Below are 19451 nucleotides of genomic sequence, written 5' to 3'. Positions count from 1 at the left end.
TGTTTCTGAATGGTGACCACCATGAGGGGTTGAAGCAGCTCTAATCCTGAAGTGCGGGAGCAGGGGTGCAAACTGTGGTATGGCAAGGCACCAACGGAACAAAGACTCTCTAAGGCTTTTACCTCCAAGTAGAGCTCGAGCCATATGATGTTCCTTCAGCATTTCTTCATGTTTCAATTGGTAAGCCATACCTATCAACGGCAAATCAGTGCTAACACAAATGGACCATGACGTTCCTTTATTTCTCTCTCACAACAGTCTCCAAAACCCCAAATGTGACTATGTTGTTGTACTGTTCAGACCAAAAGCAGGCATTAATGAGTTGATGCACGAGATTACAAGACATCATTCCAACAACAGTGAAAGGTAATAGCCTTTTCTTGACCAATTCCTGTACAAAAGGTCACAAAGGCTTGTTCCAAAGTTTTAATTCCTCTAACATGTTCCCTTCGGGCAGTTTGTGTGGTGCATTGATATTCGTCAAAACAGGCGGAAAGAGTTCTCAGGTTTCCAGTCATTATGTTGACAAAGCTGAGCGTGTGTGTGAGTGTGTGTGTGAGTGTGTGTGTGTGTGTGTGTGTGTGTTACTGTTGGAAAGGCGGGCTCAAACCGCTGAACCACTGTCCCCCCAAACCCTCCACAAAAATTGTGACGGCGCCTCTGAGTCTCACACTTCACAGCTCGGACACACGGTGGAAATCGTGCATGACAGGCAGCAATCATTTTCGCTCTAGTCTCCACTCACTTGCCCAAACTCCATCCACCCCCCTCCTCCCTCCTTCTTACCACCCACAGTAAAGTTGCCACCAATTAATACCAGTGACTCCGACTCCCTGATGTGGCAGCACCACCGTGTTTAACACACTTGAGTCTTTTAGCGTCTCAGAGACGGTCCAGCTAAAAGGGCTATGGCTTTTGGCTATTGGGTTCAGTTGCTAAAGGCTAAACTAGAGCAGTCCCATGAATAGGCCAGTGAATGCCCCAACAATAGAATCTCTCCCTTTGTCAGATGTTGGGAGGTGGCCCAGGAGAGGGTAGTGGAGATAGAGGGATAGAGAGAGATGAGATTGCTGGGGTTCTGTTAGATTGCCCTGGATGGCCCTCCCTCCATTCCAAGTCAGTTGCTGTATTTGTGTCCCATCATGTTACCCTATTTTGGAGCTTGATCACGTGTGGTTTGTGAACTTCAAGCAGTCATTATGTTTAACCTTTTGGTCAAGAATTTGTCTAAAATTGCAGTCTGGCACCAGTGGAATGTTTGATGACGTGTCAAAATCCCCAAATTCAAATTAGTCCGAGATATTTTAAGTGCTACGCATGGAATGCATTGGTTTATTTTTGTTATACGTTTAGTTGGACACAGGATGTACATGTATGTAAATGTCAAGTGTCATTCCGTGGTACACGAGGGCATTATTAGTGGCGCTCACAATGGGTACGCCAGTTTTGGTTGGTTACTGTTGCGGTCATGCACACTATAAGCCAATCAACACGCAAAGGCGCAGTACAGGGGAGGGTCAGGCTATATCCTGGTCCTTCATCAACACCAATATGTTTCTCTCCAAACTCCACTCTGCTTTTCAGGTCAGTAGAGAGCCAGAGTAACTCAGTAACTCAACACACACAATGAGGGGAGAAGTCTAGACCTGACATTGGGGGTTCAATGACAGGCAACATATGCAAGGGAGGGGGCAGACACAACGGCTGATGTCACTGCTGAATTTCAAACGCCTCCTTGTTCCATGTAAGAACAAAACTGTAGCAAGGCTCCTTGCCGTAGCCAGTGATGTTGATGAATGGCCACTCAGGTTTCATTAGCAATGAGATAAATAGAGGGGAACCAGGAATAGAAAAAAACCCAAGAATGACAAACACACACACACACACACACACACACACACACACACACACACACACACACACACACACACACACACACACACACACACACACACACACACACACACACACACACACACACACACACACACACACACACAGTGGTCGGACTGGGAGAGACAACGAGCCGACAGGGAAACGCATGCTAAACCAGATTACATTGGAACAGTGATTAAAGGCCATCACTGTTCAATCGCTCTCCGACCAAAAACCCAGAGAACATAGAATCAGGTCAATAGGATTTTAATCCCTCAACCCTCCCTCTTTTCCTCCCTCCCTCCCTCCATCCATCCCTCCTTCCGTCACTCCCTCTTTCAGTGGAGAGAAATGAGATCTGTTGGGTTTTCAAATGCTGTGCCTTGTGTTCCATGCTCTGAGGGGAATCTGATTAATTTGATAAACACCATGCTTTTCATCCATGCATTTTCATCTGTTCCCACATTCGTATGCATTTCATCAAAACGCAGCCTTTGCAGTACGATTTGCAGCATTCACAACATTCTTAGACTGCAACCCAGACTGTATGGGCTGAATAAATACAAATTCAAAGAAATGTATGGGAAATGTATGTCACACCCAAATATGGCACTGAGAGAGAGAGAGAGAGAGAGAGGGGGAGAGAGGGAGAGGGAGAGAGGGAGAGAGAGAGAGAGAGGGGGGGGGAGAGAGGGAGGGAGAGAGGGAGAGGGAGAGAGAGAGAGAGAGAGAGGGGGAGAGAGGGAGAGGGAGAGAGGGAGAGAGAGAGAGAGAGAGAGGGGGAGAGAGGGAGGGAGAGAGGGAGAGGGAGAGAGAGAGAGAGAGAGAGAGAGGGAGAGGGAGAGGGAGAGGGAGAGGGAGAGGGAGAGGGAGAGGGAGGACTTACGGATACAGGTGGAGAGGGTGGGGTCAGGGATGAAGCCGGCCTTACAGCTGCACCTGTAGCTACCCATGGTGTTCAGACAGTCTCCGTTGGGACACACGCCCTGCAGCTGGCACTCATTAAGATCTGCAACAGAACAACAAGGAGAGGAACAAAGTAATGCACTGTTGATATACATATTAGTGTTTATTACACAGTACAGAAAGGAACATGAACTGAATGTGCATAGAATAGAGTTGTGTGCAAAACACAGCCTGTATGCCTGACACCTATGAGTTGGCAACTCCACCGATTACCATCATTCTATTTGTTTCTGTGCATGAGTTTGTATAATAGCTCACAACAACCACATTCATATCATAACCCTGGTGTAGCCACATAACCCTGGTGTAGTCACATAACCCTGGTGTAGCACATAACCTTGGTGTAGTCACATAACCCTGGTGTAGCACATAACCTTGGTGTAGTCACATAACCCTGGTGTAGTCACATAACCCTGGTGTAGCACATAACCCTGGTGTAGTCACAACCCTGGTGTGGCCACATAACCCTGGTGTAGTCACATAACCCTGGTGTAGTCACATAACCCTGGTGTAGTCACATAACCCTGGTGTAGTCACATAACCCTGGTGTAGTCGCATAACCCTGGTGTAGTCGCATAACCCTGGTGTAGCCACATAACCCTGGTGTAGTCACAACCCTGGTGTGGCCACATAACCCTGGTGTAGTCACATAACCCTGGTGTAGCACATAACCCTGGTGTAGTCACAACCCTGGTGTGGCCACATAACCCTGGTGTAGTCACATAACCCTGGTGTAGTCACATAACCCTGGTGTAGTCACATAACCCTGGTGTAGTCACATAACCCTGGTGTAGCCACATAACCCTGGTGTAGTCACATAACCCTGGTGTAGTCACATAACCCTAGTGTAGTCACATAACCCTGGTGTAGTCACATACCCCTGGTGTAGCCACTACATAACTGTTCTGGTCAAAGGCAGCCCTGTAGTTTTAGGTAATTAATGTGGAGTTGAAGAGACAGTTTCAGGTCTCAGGCATAAATCATGGTTATGTAGTAACCTTACAGAAGAGCAGGTTCATTTCCTTAGTTCAAGGTCTGGGTTATGAGGCTGTGGCTGTGGGACTAACAGCTTTATGCTTTATGTCCTCAGGGGTTCGTTTACTGGCTCATTGCAGCTGGGCTATGTCAGCCAGTCACTAGAGCAGGGTTTCCCAAACCCGGTCCTCGGGACCCCAAGAGGTGCACGTTTTAGTTTTTGCCCTAGCACTACACATCTGATTCAAATAATCAACTCATCCTCAAGCTTTGATAATTTGAATCAGCTGTGTAGGGTTAGGGCAAAAAACTAAACATGCAGCTTTTGGGTCCCGAGGACCGGGTTTGAGAAACCCTGCTCAAGAGCCAAACTTGTTCAGGAAGCAACAGCAGGGTAGACATAATATGTCCGGCTGGAAAAAGGTCAACAGAATGCTCTCCTCCGTATTCTTCCTCATAACAGGAGACAAGGAGACTTTGTATCCCCTTCCAACTCAGCTGCCTCTTAGCTGTTTACATTTATCTGGTTCATTTCTTCTGGTATCCAGTTTACAAGTGCAGTTTGTTATTGAGAGGGCTAAATACGAAGCATGTGTCTGAGTTATGTATCAAAAAGAGAGCTTTGTTTCCCCCTAATTCTGTTCCACAGGACACATATTTTCACTTTCTGTTGCAACGTGAAAAGCAGAACCAGTACAGGAGCATCATGTACACAGAGAGCGTGCTAGACGCCTGACACTAAGTGGATCGTGTCATGACAAGAGCAGCATCACATCACCGTGTGGTCCTCTAACACCAGCCGACAACATGTTGATATCCTTCCATGTAAGTCGTGAATATTTCAGCGGTTACATCACGTCCAGGTCCATATCACAGGAGGCTCTGCTGTCCTCTGTCATACTCTAAAAGAATCACTAATCAGGGGCAGAGACGTCATTCCCAGTGACGTTTCCCCTGGGGTGGGTGAATGAGGGTGTTCCTTCCTGCCCTACAGGATTTTTCTCGGGCAGATCTCAAGAGATGAGAAAGATGTTTGCGTTAACATTCTTTTCTATGACACCCTCTGTCGGGAATATCAATGAATGGCAATTATCATCTACGGGACGCGGCGTGTACTCAAACACGTCTCCACTGGTGGTTTCACAGTGTCAACACCTGCACCGCTCCTCTGAGCCGCGCCCACCTGCGCTGTCAATCACCGCACTGACAGAATAATTACCCACAAGGCGATAAAACGGCCCAGCGGTGAACCGAGTGGGGGAGAGGTGAATTCACTATTTCTGGCCCCTTGGGGCCCCACAGAGAGCAGCCAATTGCCTCTGATGACACATGGAGAAATGTGTCATGCTGGGTTGAGGAGAAGCATAGGAGCACAGCCACCATTGGAAATGAGACCCTGGTCTCAATGTGTTCCCCTGGTTAAATAAAGTTTAATAAACCACTGCTCACTCATCACCTTAATCACTTTGTACTCAGATCCGCTGCCTGGGCTGGAACCAGAGCATGTGAGCAGAATTAAGCAAGTTGCACACCGCTCTGGCGCTCCATGTCTTTTCCAACCACTCCGTGCTCACAGAAAGAAAGAAGAATGCCACTCCAAATTCGCTCCATTATTCAAGTCACAATTTAACCAACACCCATCTATTCTTGGGACTACCTGGACCTACCATTTGGTTTTGAAGTATTGAAACCAAACCATTTGGATTTGAATGAAAAGTATTTGAATAAACATGAAAAGGTGAATGAAAGAAGTGCACATAATTTCAAACGGGCTACATGTCATATTACACAGCATATAAACACGCTGAATAGGTCAGGAGACAGACAGGGAGCCTAAGAAAGAAAATATTATTTAGGTTATATTATTTAAATTGTTTCAAAACTATAGCCTACAAAGAAATACATTCTGAAGCATTTGCGAGTGCGACACAGTAGGCTGGACTAAAAGCGCTCAGCATTTGAACAACATTTCGTTGTATTAAATCATTATAGTTTATAAATTGCGCATATAGGCTTAGAATTATATACAAATTAAACAAAAAATGACTTATTAGTGCGTTTGAAATCATTTTTCGAAACACGATTTGGCCAGTCTGTGGCTTCAGGCTCATGTGATGGTGCCTGGAGAGCCGGCTAGCAGCAGGAAAATATCCTCTCCACACTTGCAAAGCTACTGGGATGATAAACACCATTTTGGCCAATCTTGGCAGGCTGGGCAGAGATGCAGAGTTTGTTTTTCACTCTATAGGTAGGCCTAAAGGTTTTTAGGCACAATAACCCAATCAAAACAGAAAGCTCCTCGGGACGTGGGAATATGCCAGGCCTATTGGGCCAAAATCAATTATGGCCCATTGTATAGATAATAGAACAAAAATGAACGAAACGTTTAAGAGATCTGATTTTGAGTTTATAAATACTTTGCTACAATGACACACTTAGTTATCTACCCACCTCGTTCCTTTCTTTTAACATGTGCACGTAGTAAGTACACCATCACGCTTTTGGGATACTTGTCTTTTCAGATTCCACAATGATTCTTTAGTTGTAGACACTACATCACCACACTCCCTCTCTTGCTCTTGGTCCTCATCTTTGTGAGTCACCTTGATTTTTCACCTGTGTGTTTTATCAGTTTCTTTCTGAAAATATTTAGTGAAATCCATGAGAGTAGCTAAAGCAAGGGGTTACAGCCGCACACAAGTAGACTACAAACGCATGCCCTGAGCTTGTGAAGTGAACGCTACTGGAGTGAAATTGGAGCGGGCGAGAAGGCCGACGCTCCAGCCTTTGGGAATCTCGCTCCCTGCTCTTATCAAATTGGGCACGCTCCACTCCTCGCTCCGCTCCAGCTCCGCTCACATACTCTGGCTGGGACGCACCTGCGCATTAGCCCCCACAACATTCAGCAGCGCCTGAGAAGTGCTAAACTAGAGTATGTGGGAGGGAGATTGGCTTGTCCAAGTGAAATCATACTGAACTTGACCATGCCTAACACCACACCTTGCCCTACCCTCAACGCTTCAGAACTCAAATGGCTCACTAGGGAATTTAATCAGAACCTGGATCAGACCGGGACCAAACCGACTCCACACAACTTTAAACCAGCCAAACAATCCTCTACCTTGTCTCTTTTTCCCTCCACATCTTATATTGGACACAGTCACACCATGTCCGGCGATTAGTAAACACACGTACCTAGCTCCAAGGAAAACAAATTGGAAATGAAATCCAAATCGGCCCTGTAAAAAAAGGGGGAATAATAACGGGAACAGGATGTGGTGGATTACAGGGTGAGTCACAGCACCTCCACAGGAATAGCCAAGTCTGGGCTCCTGGGCCCTGGGCCGGCACTCTGTTCTCCTCAGCCTGGCAGCTCTCCGACTAGGCAGCAAGCAGGCCTCAGCTCCCCTTTCAGAGCCCTTTCCGCCTGGCAAACGATTAGGCGTGGTGGCGCTCTGCTTCATGGCGAACCAGTGTAACCCTGGCAGATGCCCTCTATTGGTTGTGCCATGCACTACAGTACCAGTGCTGTCAAAGAATGGGATTCCTTTGAAGAGAGCAGGGAGTGATGCCAAATGATGTCCCCTGATATCTTCAATGTCTTCAATGTACCGTCCACTGTTCCAATATTTAATTCTTAATGATGTGGAATAATGTAGTGTACTAAGTGTTGGGCAGTTGCTATTGTAGAAGAAATGCCACAAGCTCGATTTGAAGGAGAAGCCTTCACTATTTCAGAACCCCTCTCTGTAAGATCTGACCGTTCAAACAACCAGCTACCATGGAGAGGAGCAGAGGTCTGGGTTTGCAGCTGAGATGACGAGAGCGTTAAGGGTTATAAATGATTTCTGAAAGAGTGAGCAGTCAGTTAAGTCCCTGAGCAGAGGCCTGTGGCCCATATGGGCCCCACCCAGACACTGAGGCTGGCCTTCTCTCTCTCTCTTTCTCTCTCCATCTTTCCCTCTCTATCTCTGTCTCCCTCTCTCTCCCCTTGAATGGAGTGCTGAGTGAATCTTTTAAGATGGCGCCGACGTAGATGGCAGCTCTGCTTCTAGCAGCAACTTTTCAGTATTTTCTTTGTGTGCGTTATTGCTTACATTATTAGCCCAGAACGTTTTCTTTGCATCAGTACATACAACCGTAAATAACGTTTAGATATCAGAGCACCAGTAACTCACCAGCATTCCAACCAGAAATACAACTTCCCCGAATTGGATCCTTTGTGACAAGCATTTTGCAACACCCGCAATAACATCTGCTAAATATGTGACCAATAAAATGTGATTTGATTTGAATGGGCCACAGTGGGTTCAAAAGTCGCTGGCGCGGAGCAGGCTTGATTTAGAGTGACTCCCCTGAAAGTGGTCAGGCCTGCCAGCCCTGATGTATTGTAGTCATCGCTTGCTATCATATTCAAATTCAATACAGATTAGGGAAATCTATCAAATATGGCACCTGCCTCTTTTTCCTCTCTCTCCTGCATGGCTGTTATGGTGTTTGGGGTCCTGTTAAAGCAGGAGTGATCACTGACGAGCGAGTGGAGCAGGTCAGGAGGAGAAAGAAAATAATGAAAAACTTTAATCCTTGATGGATTTCAGGCAGCTCTGGGAGACAACAAATGGCAGCTGGCACACTAGGCTTGTAAATTAAGAATATACTCTCTCTCGCCTCAGAGTTGGCTGAGTCAGTGCGTCTGTGGAGGACCGGAAGGTGAGGGACCAGCAGAGGGTGCTGTGTACAGGTAGACAGGCCCACACCGCCCAAGGAAGGAGTAGAGCAGAGTAGAGCGCACAGGACACCAACACAAAGCGAGAGAATTATATCATTGTCAAAATGAAGCATATTCATTCCCGTTTCTGGTTTGTAGCCCTGTTCTCTAGCAGGGTTTTTTGTGGCTGGTGACAAATCATTTCTTTGGGGCTCATTTCTCTTGGCGAAGCCCTCCTCCACGCTAAGAAACGCTCTCTGTGTGGGAAAGCACAAGCAAAACAATGCCAGCGGTCGACGCAGAGAGGTTGAACTAAAGGTGGGCCGTAGCTCTTACCTTGGCAGTGGGAATTGTTGATGCGCTTGTATCCCTGGGGGCAGTCCATCGCCTGTCTGGATCCTCCTGCTGTCAGAGGAATAGCTGGAGAGAAGAGAGAGAGAGAGAGAGTTCTTTGTTTTGACGTCCATCATTCCATCTCTGAGATTTATATGACTCAATATAGGTAGAGTATATACGCTTCATTCTCTCACACGAACACGTTTGAGGACATGTCAAGGTTTTTCAAACGCATAAGCATTTTCTACTGATACTTTGGGGATTCCTTCTGACTTCTGAGTAGCCAGCATTTGATGACTCATCCAGAATTGTTTAGGAAGGAGAAAGGCCACTCTGACAGTCTCTACTCTGACCTGTTCAACGCAAAAACACGATCCATCAAAAAAACACCTAGTAAGAACCAGTGTTTCATCTGACACACGTGCATGCATGCGTACAACACACACACACACACACACACACACACACACACACACACACACACACACACACACACACACACACACACACACACACACACACACACACACACACACACACACACACACACACACACACACACACACACACACACAATTTAGTTTATCGCACTGGAAGTGTCACCTAGAACAGTTACATAGTTTATCATGACTCCAGGCTAGAGGTGGGGTCAGGAAACCTGCCAAGAATAAAAACCATCACACTTGGTTTTGATTGATGACAGATTGCTTTAATCCCACTTTGATCTGAAATCACGAATGCATGGTATTGTCCTCCTGACGCAGGCCTCTCAGCTTACTAGCATTGACTGATAGCTGTTAAAGGACACGAATATGGGATCTCAAGCTTACCTCTAGGGAAAATGAGAATCATGGCAAAATAAAAACATTTTTGCTCCCATATGGATTTGAGTTGAACGGCAGCGCAAGCATCCATTATATGAAAACAAACTGAAAGGGAAAATATGGGTAAAACCCCCCCTTCTCTCACGTGGTGTAGACACGCACGACAACTGATCAAACCCATGAACAAACACTTCCTCTCGTGCATTCAACTTTCTTATCCCTTGCCACACAAGCCTCAAGGACAAAACACTGTGTAAAAACACCCTCCTACCTCCGCCTCCAAATGCCAAACATCATGTAGCCTTACTGTTTCATTTCCAAAGGTTGACATTAATTGTTTTCATTGTAAAAACTCAACGAAGGGAGCTAACATCTGTTAATTAAGACTCTGGTTGAGTTCCAATGGGTTGACAGAGGATGAGGGAGGAAGAGAGCCCGGGGGCACAGTCAGAGTCCTCAAAGAGGAACCATTAAACCGCATTGCCCATGGTACCGCTGGCTCAGAATAAATCTAACCGTTTCAAAGCTGATGGGTGACTGCAGATGGCGAGTTAACTCAAAGTCTGCTTACGGTAATAAGGGGGAATCTAGATCTACTCTGGCAGACGGAAGTACTGATGGAGGGCTTTTCAGGCCCCGTAACAGGGTGGCACCCAAATACCTAAAAGCAGATTGATAACTTGCTACCCTTCTCAACAGGGAACAAGGCTGTGTTTGTTTGTGTGTAAGCCAATCTATTTAACAGCAAAAACTGTCTCCGGGGCATAATGTGGCTGTTAACACGGCGCCCACACATAAATACTAACCTCACGCCTCTGCCATTCCTGACTCCCAACACAACCAGTCAGTACACAGTGCCTCCTTTGTGCCTTTCAATAACAGGAGACTTTTGGGAACAAACTGGTGAAGGCCTTTAGGATTTGTTCAGTGTGAAAACCTGGGAAGTAATGGTCGAAAAATATGTGTGGTGATTTCTGACCTTGAAAGAGTCTACCTGTCAGGTAAGACAGGAGTACAAACTAACCAAGTTCAACTTGATTCTCAGGCCCAACAGGGAAAAGTCTCCCTGACATAAAATGAGAGTTAATGAAAAAGCTGTCATAAGATTATTTGATAATGATTAAAGCATAGTTATTTCATCTCCAAAGTGCACTGAGGGCACAGAGTACTTTGATGCCTGTCTGATTGAGGCAGACTAATAGTCTTTTTCTGGTTTACAAATTACTTTTTTTTTTATGAGCTCTTCTTGAGTACAAGCTATTCACGTGAGGATATCCACCGCCTTCCAGTTAATTGATGAAAACACATATTTCTAACCACGTCCCACCCCCGTCTCCTCCCACCATCCCCTCGGTCCCCCAAGCTCTCAATGATCCCATAGCTTTGGTATGAAAGAAACAAAGATCATTCTTTAAGCAGCACCCTTGGGAGATGGCTGGAATGGTCTAATGCAAACATGGGCCTAACCTTCCCCCACTGGGTAACAACAAGCTAAAATAGCCCAGGAAGAGAAAGACAGGACAGCCACGTGGAAACACAGACTACTGGTATGGAGACATCCAGGTTTTTTTTTTTTTAACAGATCTCTTCTCAAAATAAACCCACAGGGTCAAAAGCCGGCCACCTTTTTTTATCTGGATAAACACAAGGGTCATATTATGTTCCCAAATGAATGTGACTCTGCGTCTTTATTTTGCCTGTTGCCAGCTGATACAAGTGACTGGGCAACTCGTGAGAGTGCATTATTTTGTATTTTATCTTTATTTAACTAGGCAAGTCAAAGCTAGGATTTTCACTGAAGGTAGGCTAGCAGTGCCTCAAGAGCAGCTGCTCTGAAATGACTGGGCTAGACATTCTGTTGTTACTTGCAGTAACTAGGCTACACTGTGTAATGTGTCTCAGGTGATGAGAGAGAGGCTGTGTCATGTTTATTTGAAAACAGATCTCCCAATTTCTCATTGCTAGCATATTTTTTAGCATCCCAGCATAGTTCAACATTTTCCAGAACTATAAACACAAAAAGGCGAAAGAGCAAGATAATGTGTCTGGGTTTCAGTCTGGGTCAGTACAGATTATTATTTAACCAAATATGGATGATACAAGCACGGCAATGTTGTAACGCTCATCTGGGGGTAAGAGAGGGAACGATTTTCACCTATTGTAGCCCTTTACACTTGTGCCCGTATACGGGTTGAAAATAGCAGATTTGGGCACTGATAAGCCCCTAAATTAGAACACAGTGGCTGTATAGTAACATGCTATAAATAACGTCAGAGATCAGGCTCTGCGCCTCACAGCGTTGTATGGGTTTTGACTGACAGCCGTTCTGAATTTGAGCACCGCACGTGACAAGAAGACGCCCCCATCCCTCCCGCTAATTGGGCAACTTTGTCCATTTTTTTGTTGTTGTCTGAGTGAGGGACATGCTGTAAATGAAGATGACTCGTTGTATTTTGAAAGATGAGACATTGAGGATTAGAATATATACTGCTTTGAAGTTATACAAGCAAGCCAAACAACCGTGAGTAAAAATGTGCACTTCACATTTCCATATCATTAAAACTCATGCCATATACAGTGTCAACAAATGTAATCACTGTGTTTGATGTACAGTTACAAGGTGACATGGAGTCAAACACTGGGTTGTTCTGAACAGAATGAGCCTACGTTTGGTCTATTGTGAAGAAAATCTGCCGCAGAACACACACCTGAAGGCACTCGTGACTCCTTTCTACGGACACCAAAATGACAATCTGTTTCTCTGAATTGCCCTGTGAAGGCCTAACACTGTAAGATCGTATTTTATAACTTATAGCTTGTCATGTTTTTGGGCCGTTTTTGGATTGCATAAACAACAAGTGTGCTTGCTCTAGTTCCTCAACGGCACAGCTAGGAGAGCTCAAAAAAAGCACTTTGTAGTTGAAGACTTCTTTAAGTCATAAAACTGCATTGAAATGATTTAGGAACTGTGCACACTTTGGAGAGGTGTGTGTGGCCACTTGGAGACACCAGTTAGTCCTCTCACTCAAACCCTTGCAACTTTTTTGGTCTTATGTCACACCTACCCCACATTTTCCAGAAATATTCTGATCATGTTTCTGAATGTACCCTGAGTATTTTCAGATTTCGTTATCAACAAATGCGACGAAAAGTACAGTAAATGTAAAATGCACGTAAAATCAACAGTGTAATATTTGGATTCAGTCTCGTGTCAGGTGAACTGTTGTGTCCTCAACTTTGGCCTAATCATTTTCCCATAATCTCCAAACTGTTCCGTTTCCATGCCTACATATGCTTTTCATACTTCTTCTGTAATAAACATGAACATTTAGTTCTATCCATATAGGTGAGTCCGTGGACTGGACACCAGGGGTCCGGTTATTAGAACATAACTGTGGGTCTGTGTCTGGTCTGGGTCTGTTTGCTATGTGAGTCAGCACCTTCACACTTGCGTGTCTTCACTGAATTCTACCATTTCTCCAACTCCCCCCCCCACCCACCCATCATTTCCTTCTGACCCCTTCTCTGTCATTCTCTGTGAAAAACCATTACCCCTCCTTTCTTTGGCAGAAGCTGGGTTCCAATGTGTTGATTGTCTCGACACAAAAAACTCATTTTCTTGGAAGCAGTTAGGAAGTGAGAAAGTGCACATGCCAGTAAACTGCTTCCACAGTGCCAGTAAAGTGCATTACCGGATCTATCTTCAACTACTGTGTCTCGGCAGCAAATAGCCACACAGTACTCACATAGCTGAGACAAATGTCATTGGGCTGAGACGTCCTTAATTGGGTGTGCAGTTCATCTGTCTCTGTCGCTGCCTGTCTATCCCACAACAGTCTCTCTCACTCCCCAGTCACCTTCTGATAAAGGCCAACCACTATAATCTACACCAGTCAAAGAGTGTTACTTGTATTACATCGGTACTTACATGGTTTCGGGCACTTCTGGCATTTGTGGAACCCCCAGGATGTTCCGATGCTCTGACAGCATTCCTCCTGCTTGCTGAGACCAGGGAGGGCCTTGCCACACTGGCATTTAGAAGAGAAAGAGAGAAAGAGAGAGAGAAATAGAGAAAGGGAGAGGAAAGGAACAACAGAGGGAAAGACTGAGTGAGCGAGTTCAGTATTTTCATCCGGGAAAAAAACTCCCTCCATATTCCTCTACTTGGCTGGCTGAAGTAATAAAAAAAAGCTGCACGACAACGCCTCGCGACGTGGGCTTGTGTGCCATCAGCATCACACAATGGCCATCTGTCACTCCAACTCTCAGACAGAACAGCTCTATTATAGAACACATCCTGTCGCCAAGCCTCCCTCAGATGGACACACACTGATAAGGGAACACTCGTCGGCGCCTCGCCTGTTGATGGAGCCTTATCACCACAACGTCCATTTGACTGCAACATGTAAACCAAATTGAATGGTGATCTGGTGTGGATAAGATGGGCAGGTTTCCAATGCTGCTAATAACGTTGGATGTATTGAAGCACTGACCTGGGTTAAGGGACTATTTCTAAGATGGGAAAAGTTCCTTGGTGTTGATAAGATCTTTATTCTCTGGGTATAAACCTAGCAGGCTGAAAAATGACAGGAAGGCTCTTACACCTGCATTGATTTAAATTGAGGCATGGTTGTTTCCCCCCCCCCCTTTAAACACACATCAATTTAGATTAGCGTAGATTAGTTTGATGCACAAACAGTTACTTTGATTGTAGTTTTTCCAATGCAAAGAATGATAAATGGCTGGCATTGAAGCAGTACTCATTAACCACAAATCCTAACAAACTCTCCCCCTCTTATTTCCACTCTCTTTCTCCAACCCCCACCTTTCCCCTTGTCCTTCTCTAACCTGTCTTCCAATACTCTCAATCTGCACTCTCAACACTTCCAGTTTTCCCCTCTCTACCCCACTCTTCACCTCCATCCCTCTTCTCTCTCCATCCCTCCCCTGTCCCCTGTCCCTCTCTGACCTGTGTGCCAGTGGTCTCTTGGAAGCAGCGTCCCAGCTGGCTGTTGGAGACAGGCTGGTACTGGGGTACGTAGCTCTGCTGGTTGGGGTAGATGATGTTGTGTCCCTGCTGCTGGATCTTCTGGCTGCTCTCTGAGTGGTGGTAGGTGTAGTGGGACTGGGTCTGGGAGCGACCATTCTGCCCATTGCCTTTCACCTTCTGCCCATTGGCATCCAGCTGGGAGACCTGGTGGATCTGCACCGAGGCCTCTGGAGGATGCTTCACGTGGATGTTCACGATGCTGGGGGCATATTTCACTAGGGGAGACAAGGGAAAAAGGAAACGTTGGGTCAAAGTTATTGAAAAGAGCAACTTAATGTTCCCCGACTGCACTTTAGATGTACACTTACTGGATACTCCTTTGTATTTGTACCTCGATGCCTTTGGATGAAAAACTAACATTTTCAAAAAATCATCCATAACTCCACGTTTTTGGACTCAGTCTCTCTATCTTACCAGGGTTCTGTCCATTGCTGAAGGTGAGAGGCAGAGTGTGAGTGGAGTGAATCTGGGACGTCTGCTGCTGTCCATTCTGGCGCTGCTGTCCATTCCCGTTCTGAACAGGCATCTGGCAGAACTTCCCTGTGAAGGTAGGCGGGCACTGACACTTGTCCCTGGCACTGCACTTTCCACCATTCATGCAGGGAAGATGGCATACCACTAAAAAACACAAAGAATGTGAAGTTTAGCCAGCTGTGTCCACAGGTGACAGCGAACCCAATGATATTACACACACACTCTGAGCATTTCACAGCAGTTTATTGTTGGAAACGTTTTTTTGACTCGGAGGCTGATCAACCTTTAAATAAAGAGCAAGTAGACAAAACAACCACTGTTTATGAACTTTGTTTGACATTTCTCGATGAGTTATCGTCTTCCAATATTGTTTTCTTCTCTGAGTGCTCTCTCTCTCCCACTCCAGCTTCCATATGCCAAAGATCTCCTCTAGGAGGTTTGTGCTTTGGCACACAAAGATATGAAGCAGGAATCACAAGCTGCAACATTAAAAAGCATGATGGATCCATCCAGACCCAGGAGAACAAAGCCTGTGTTGTTCAGCCATCATTCACGTCTCTGTCCTCGTCTTCCAGGGTTCTATGCCATTACACATTCAGCTCAGTGTCCAAACACTGCCTGGCTCCCCCACCATCAATATTCATCACAAAGAAGCAAGGAGGTGGATGGCAAAATGATCCATTACGCCTGGAGACTGCATAACTCCTCAGCAAACCTGGCTTAATTGAGGAGCCTGTGATGTATTCATGTATTCAGCCCTAGGGTGTGTTTTCCATCCTGACTCTGACACTCATGAAGAGCTCAGCCTGGTTCTGAGGGAGACTTCAGGCCCAGATAAGGCTGCTTGAGGCTAAGACCCAAACCAAATGACAGAGGTGTGACCAGGAAAGTATTACTCTCCAGAGGGGGCAATGACACAGAAATGCCTTGATGTTCATACTCAAAATTGAGTAAGTGTTCCATTCTCCCTTTATTTTTTACTATCTCTCTCAACCCATCATTCACACCTACAGTCTCACTTTTCTCGTTCTCCCTCTGTCTCAGAGTTGTCAGTCACCCAAGGCTTATTCATCCACAAAGGAATTTCTTCATATCTCCAGCTAGTCTCCGCACGCGCCGCACATGCCACCACACCCCTCAGGTCGCCACGCACCACACGCCAGATTTAAAGAAACAAAAACAAATGAGAAATATAAAATCTAAAGGAGAACATTAAAGGCTCCACTCAGGCAGTAAGTTTCAATAATTGCGAGGCTGAAGGACCTTCTGTGGAGGGTTTGTTTGCCGAGCCGTCCTCTGAAAAGGTCTAAGGGAACTGAATCCCCTCTCCAGTGTATTTGAAATATGTGTCAATGGCGTGTGGGTCGCCAGCATGAATCAAGCTGTCAGTCCAACCGGCAGACAGAGAGGCGGTCTCTCTCTCGCTCTCTCTCTCAAATGGGAATACCTGCTGCCTACGGGGGAACACCACAGTCTCTGCCGTCTAGGCTTCCTGGGTCGGTCGTCCTTTCTACCAGTGCAGGAATCTCCTCAGCAAACCGCGAGTCTTTTGATCAATTGAGCGAGAGAGAACTAGGAATCACGCCTCTTCTGGCACTCAATTGCACGTTGTAGTAAAGCACGTCAAACAAAGATACACAGCGGAAATTGCTGGTGGTGTTACGTGTTATAATGTTTCACGCATCCAGGTCATTTAAATCACACACTTTTCAGACCTTCAGAGGCAATCTTAGACATTAACCTCACGCTAGTGTTTCAAAATGAAAATGGTGTTTCAAAATCATTGAAAGAGGCATTCGAGTTTATCATAGAGAAAGTTATACATGTTCCAACTAAAGTAACAACATTCCTATAGTAGCTCTTTGTCCTGTGACCTAGAGTCTTTGTGTCCAGTGCCTCCGGGTCACTACCATACTGCACACATATTGTATCCATGTTTTTTTGTTTAATTTAGTGTGTTTTTCCTAGAAAAGGACAGGCAAGGTTTGGTAGGATTTGCAGCGGTGACACAATGGCAGCTGTAATAAATCTGCCTCTCCCCAACCCTGTCATTATGGTGACTACAACACCGCTCCCAAACCTCACATCCCTGCTGCCTCTGATTCTATCTGGCCCATACAGGGACCTGCTCTAGAGTTCTGTTTGAAGTCCTCTCTGACTCTGCCCTTCCCCAGCACCAGTCCCCTCCCAGGTCTGACCCATGTCATTACCATGCGGCTGGTGGCATTAGGAGCATCAGGTGACATTCCTGTTTGATATGCAAAGACATCTCAGGGACAACGGGTTATTTTTTACATATGGGATGTCTGGAAGAGACAGCATCCATGTAAAATGTGATTTGAGAGAGTATATATGGCTAATCAAACTGGTTGACAAGCCGTTTGCCACATTGGTACTGACTGGTCATTTGAACAGAGCAGCATCTACACATGATAATCATGGGTTTGATGGGACCCAAATCAAACCGTATTGGATGAGCACGTAGGGTCAGTCATTTTTCCTGACCACGTGACCTGACATCTCCAGTCTCTTTGAATGAGGTTCATTCGCGCACTAAAAATGTCAATCACAATGCCTAATGTGATGAGTAACTGTGTCTCTTGTTGACTGACATCCGGTTTGCCCTCCTCCTCCGCAGCCCTCAGTATGATGTCATAGAGCCTCCACCAGAAGCCACAGCTGTGGTTCCCAGAGCCTAATGAGATCATTACTACATAGACTGCTTACGGGGGTGAATGGCCCCCAAAACCACCCCACTTCATCTGGTAGAACGTCTTTTGTCAACCCATCCCCTAGAACCACTAACCACACCATAATGGTTACACACTCATCTTGTTGTGGGCGGGAAACAAGCTACTGGAGCTGTGTGTGCCAAAACATCGCAGGGTGGGAAGGGAAGTGCCACTCTTTCAAACAGCAATTTAACTTTATCAGACCTGATCTGATTCACTTCTGATAGACAGCCACTTAAGGGAAATCAATGTAAGAGCATTCAAGGGAAATGAATCGTTATTACTGCATTGTTGGAACTAGAAGCACAAGCATTTCGCTACACTCGCATTAACATCTGCTAACCATGTGTATGTGACAAATAACATTTGATTTGATTTGATTTGAATCCCCCATGTAGTAGTCCCAAAATATTCAAATATATAATTAATAGCAATGTCAACATGTCATGACAGCAGTGATACAGTGTACATGGTTTGGTTTTATGATCACTGCAAAGGTTTTTAAAATATGAACTGCCTAAATTGCATTAATCAGCTGAGTCAGAGAGAGTGACCTCAGTACCTCAGTCCCAAAATCAGCCACAGTCTTATGCGCTCCAGATGTTTCCTCTGACTACCACAGAATAAAAGGAGACTATTTCACCTGGTGGACTGTGGACACGCACACACACAGATGTACACAGATACAGTTAACACAAATACCCCAACGGCAGGGGTGTAACTTTTACTGGAGACGGGGGGGGACATGTCCCCCACACATTCTGAAATTGCATTTTTGTCCCCCCCAGTTTTATCACTGGAATGTGATCCAAACGAGGCAACGGTGTGCTTTGGGACCACGCGGACGCCTCCGAGAGGTTGGTAGGCTGTTTGGCGTGTTTATCCGACTGGATACATATTTTTTAAAATAATAATAATTATGTCCCCCCCACTTCTAAAGCCAAAGTTGCACCCTTGACAAACACACACAAAACCACACTGACTAATTTCCTCCTCATCCACTAAATGGTTGAGAGTGGAAAGTGAGAGAGGGAAAGAGAGGGACGACTGGAGCCCTAGAGCCCTGGAAGTTGTTCATTAATGCAGGCTGCTGTGCTCCCTCCGCGGGCCAGGGATGTGTGATTAGAGGAGGCTGGGTCAGCAGCAACACAGTGTAGGGCCCCTGGGTGCCTAATGAGATTTTAAGACATGGTGTTTGGCATTTCACAGAAAAATCCCACATAGTGGTTAGAGCAGTGAGGCAGGTTGGCCCAGACAAGGCAACCCTAGACTCACGAGAGAGGCTAGCGCCTGGTGTTTACTGCGGGCACAGGATCTGGCAACCAGAGAAGCCCCCATCGCTTCCCACTCCACCGCAGGCAGCCCATCCACTGAGACTGTAAAAACAGGGCAGCGCTTCCCTGCCTCCCAGGTAGGGATGACTAAAAAAATGCAATCTACAAAGAAGAAAACAAAACTTGGAGGGAGGAAATGACAGTGCAGTGATTATAAGCTAATGAAATCTGACAAGG

The 19451-nt window shown here is 45.8% G+C and overlaps 1 protein-coding gene across 7 annotated transcripts in view; it reads right to left on the bottom strand.

Annotated features, from left to right (window-relative positions):
- The window catches only part of LOC139570847 (latent-transforming growth factor beta-binding protein 1-like), a 116158-nt gene that overhangs the window by 42368 nt on the left and 54339 nt on the right, over positions 1-19451 (bottom strand). For 4 of the 7 annotated variants that reach the window (XM_071393122.1, XM_071393124.1, XM_071393127.1 and 1 more), the window contains exons 6-10: positions 15149-15352; positions 14654-14949; positions 13613-13712; positions 8861-8944; positions 2762-2884 (exon numbers count right to left, since the gene is read on the bottom strand). In XM_071393122.1, coding sequence (XP_071249223.1) covers positions 2762-2884; positions 8861-8944; positions 13613-13712; positions 14654-14949; positions 15149-15352 — 807 coding nt within the window. Of the gene's footprint in view, positions 1-122; positions 192-2761; positions 2885-8860; positions 8945-13612; positions 13713-14653; positions 14950-15148; positions 15353-19451 lie in introns of all 7 variants that reach the window. The other 3 variants (XM_071393121.1, XM_071393126.1, XM_071393123.1) reach the window with 1 other exon arrangement.

The sequence above is a fragment of the Salvelinus alpinus genome, chromosome 3 (assembly GCF_045679555.1).
Source record: "Salvelinus alpinus chromosome 3, SLU_Salpinus.1, whole genome shotgun sequence".
Taxonomy (NCBI): domain Eukaryota; kingdom Metazoa; phylum Chordata; class Actinopteri; order Salmoniformes; family Salmonidae; genus Salvelinus; species Salvelinus alpinus.
This window is presented reverse-complemented; position numbering and strand designations above follow the sequence as displayed.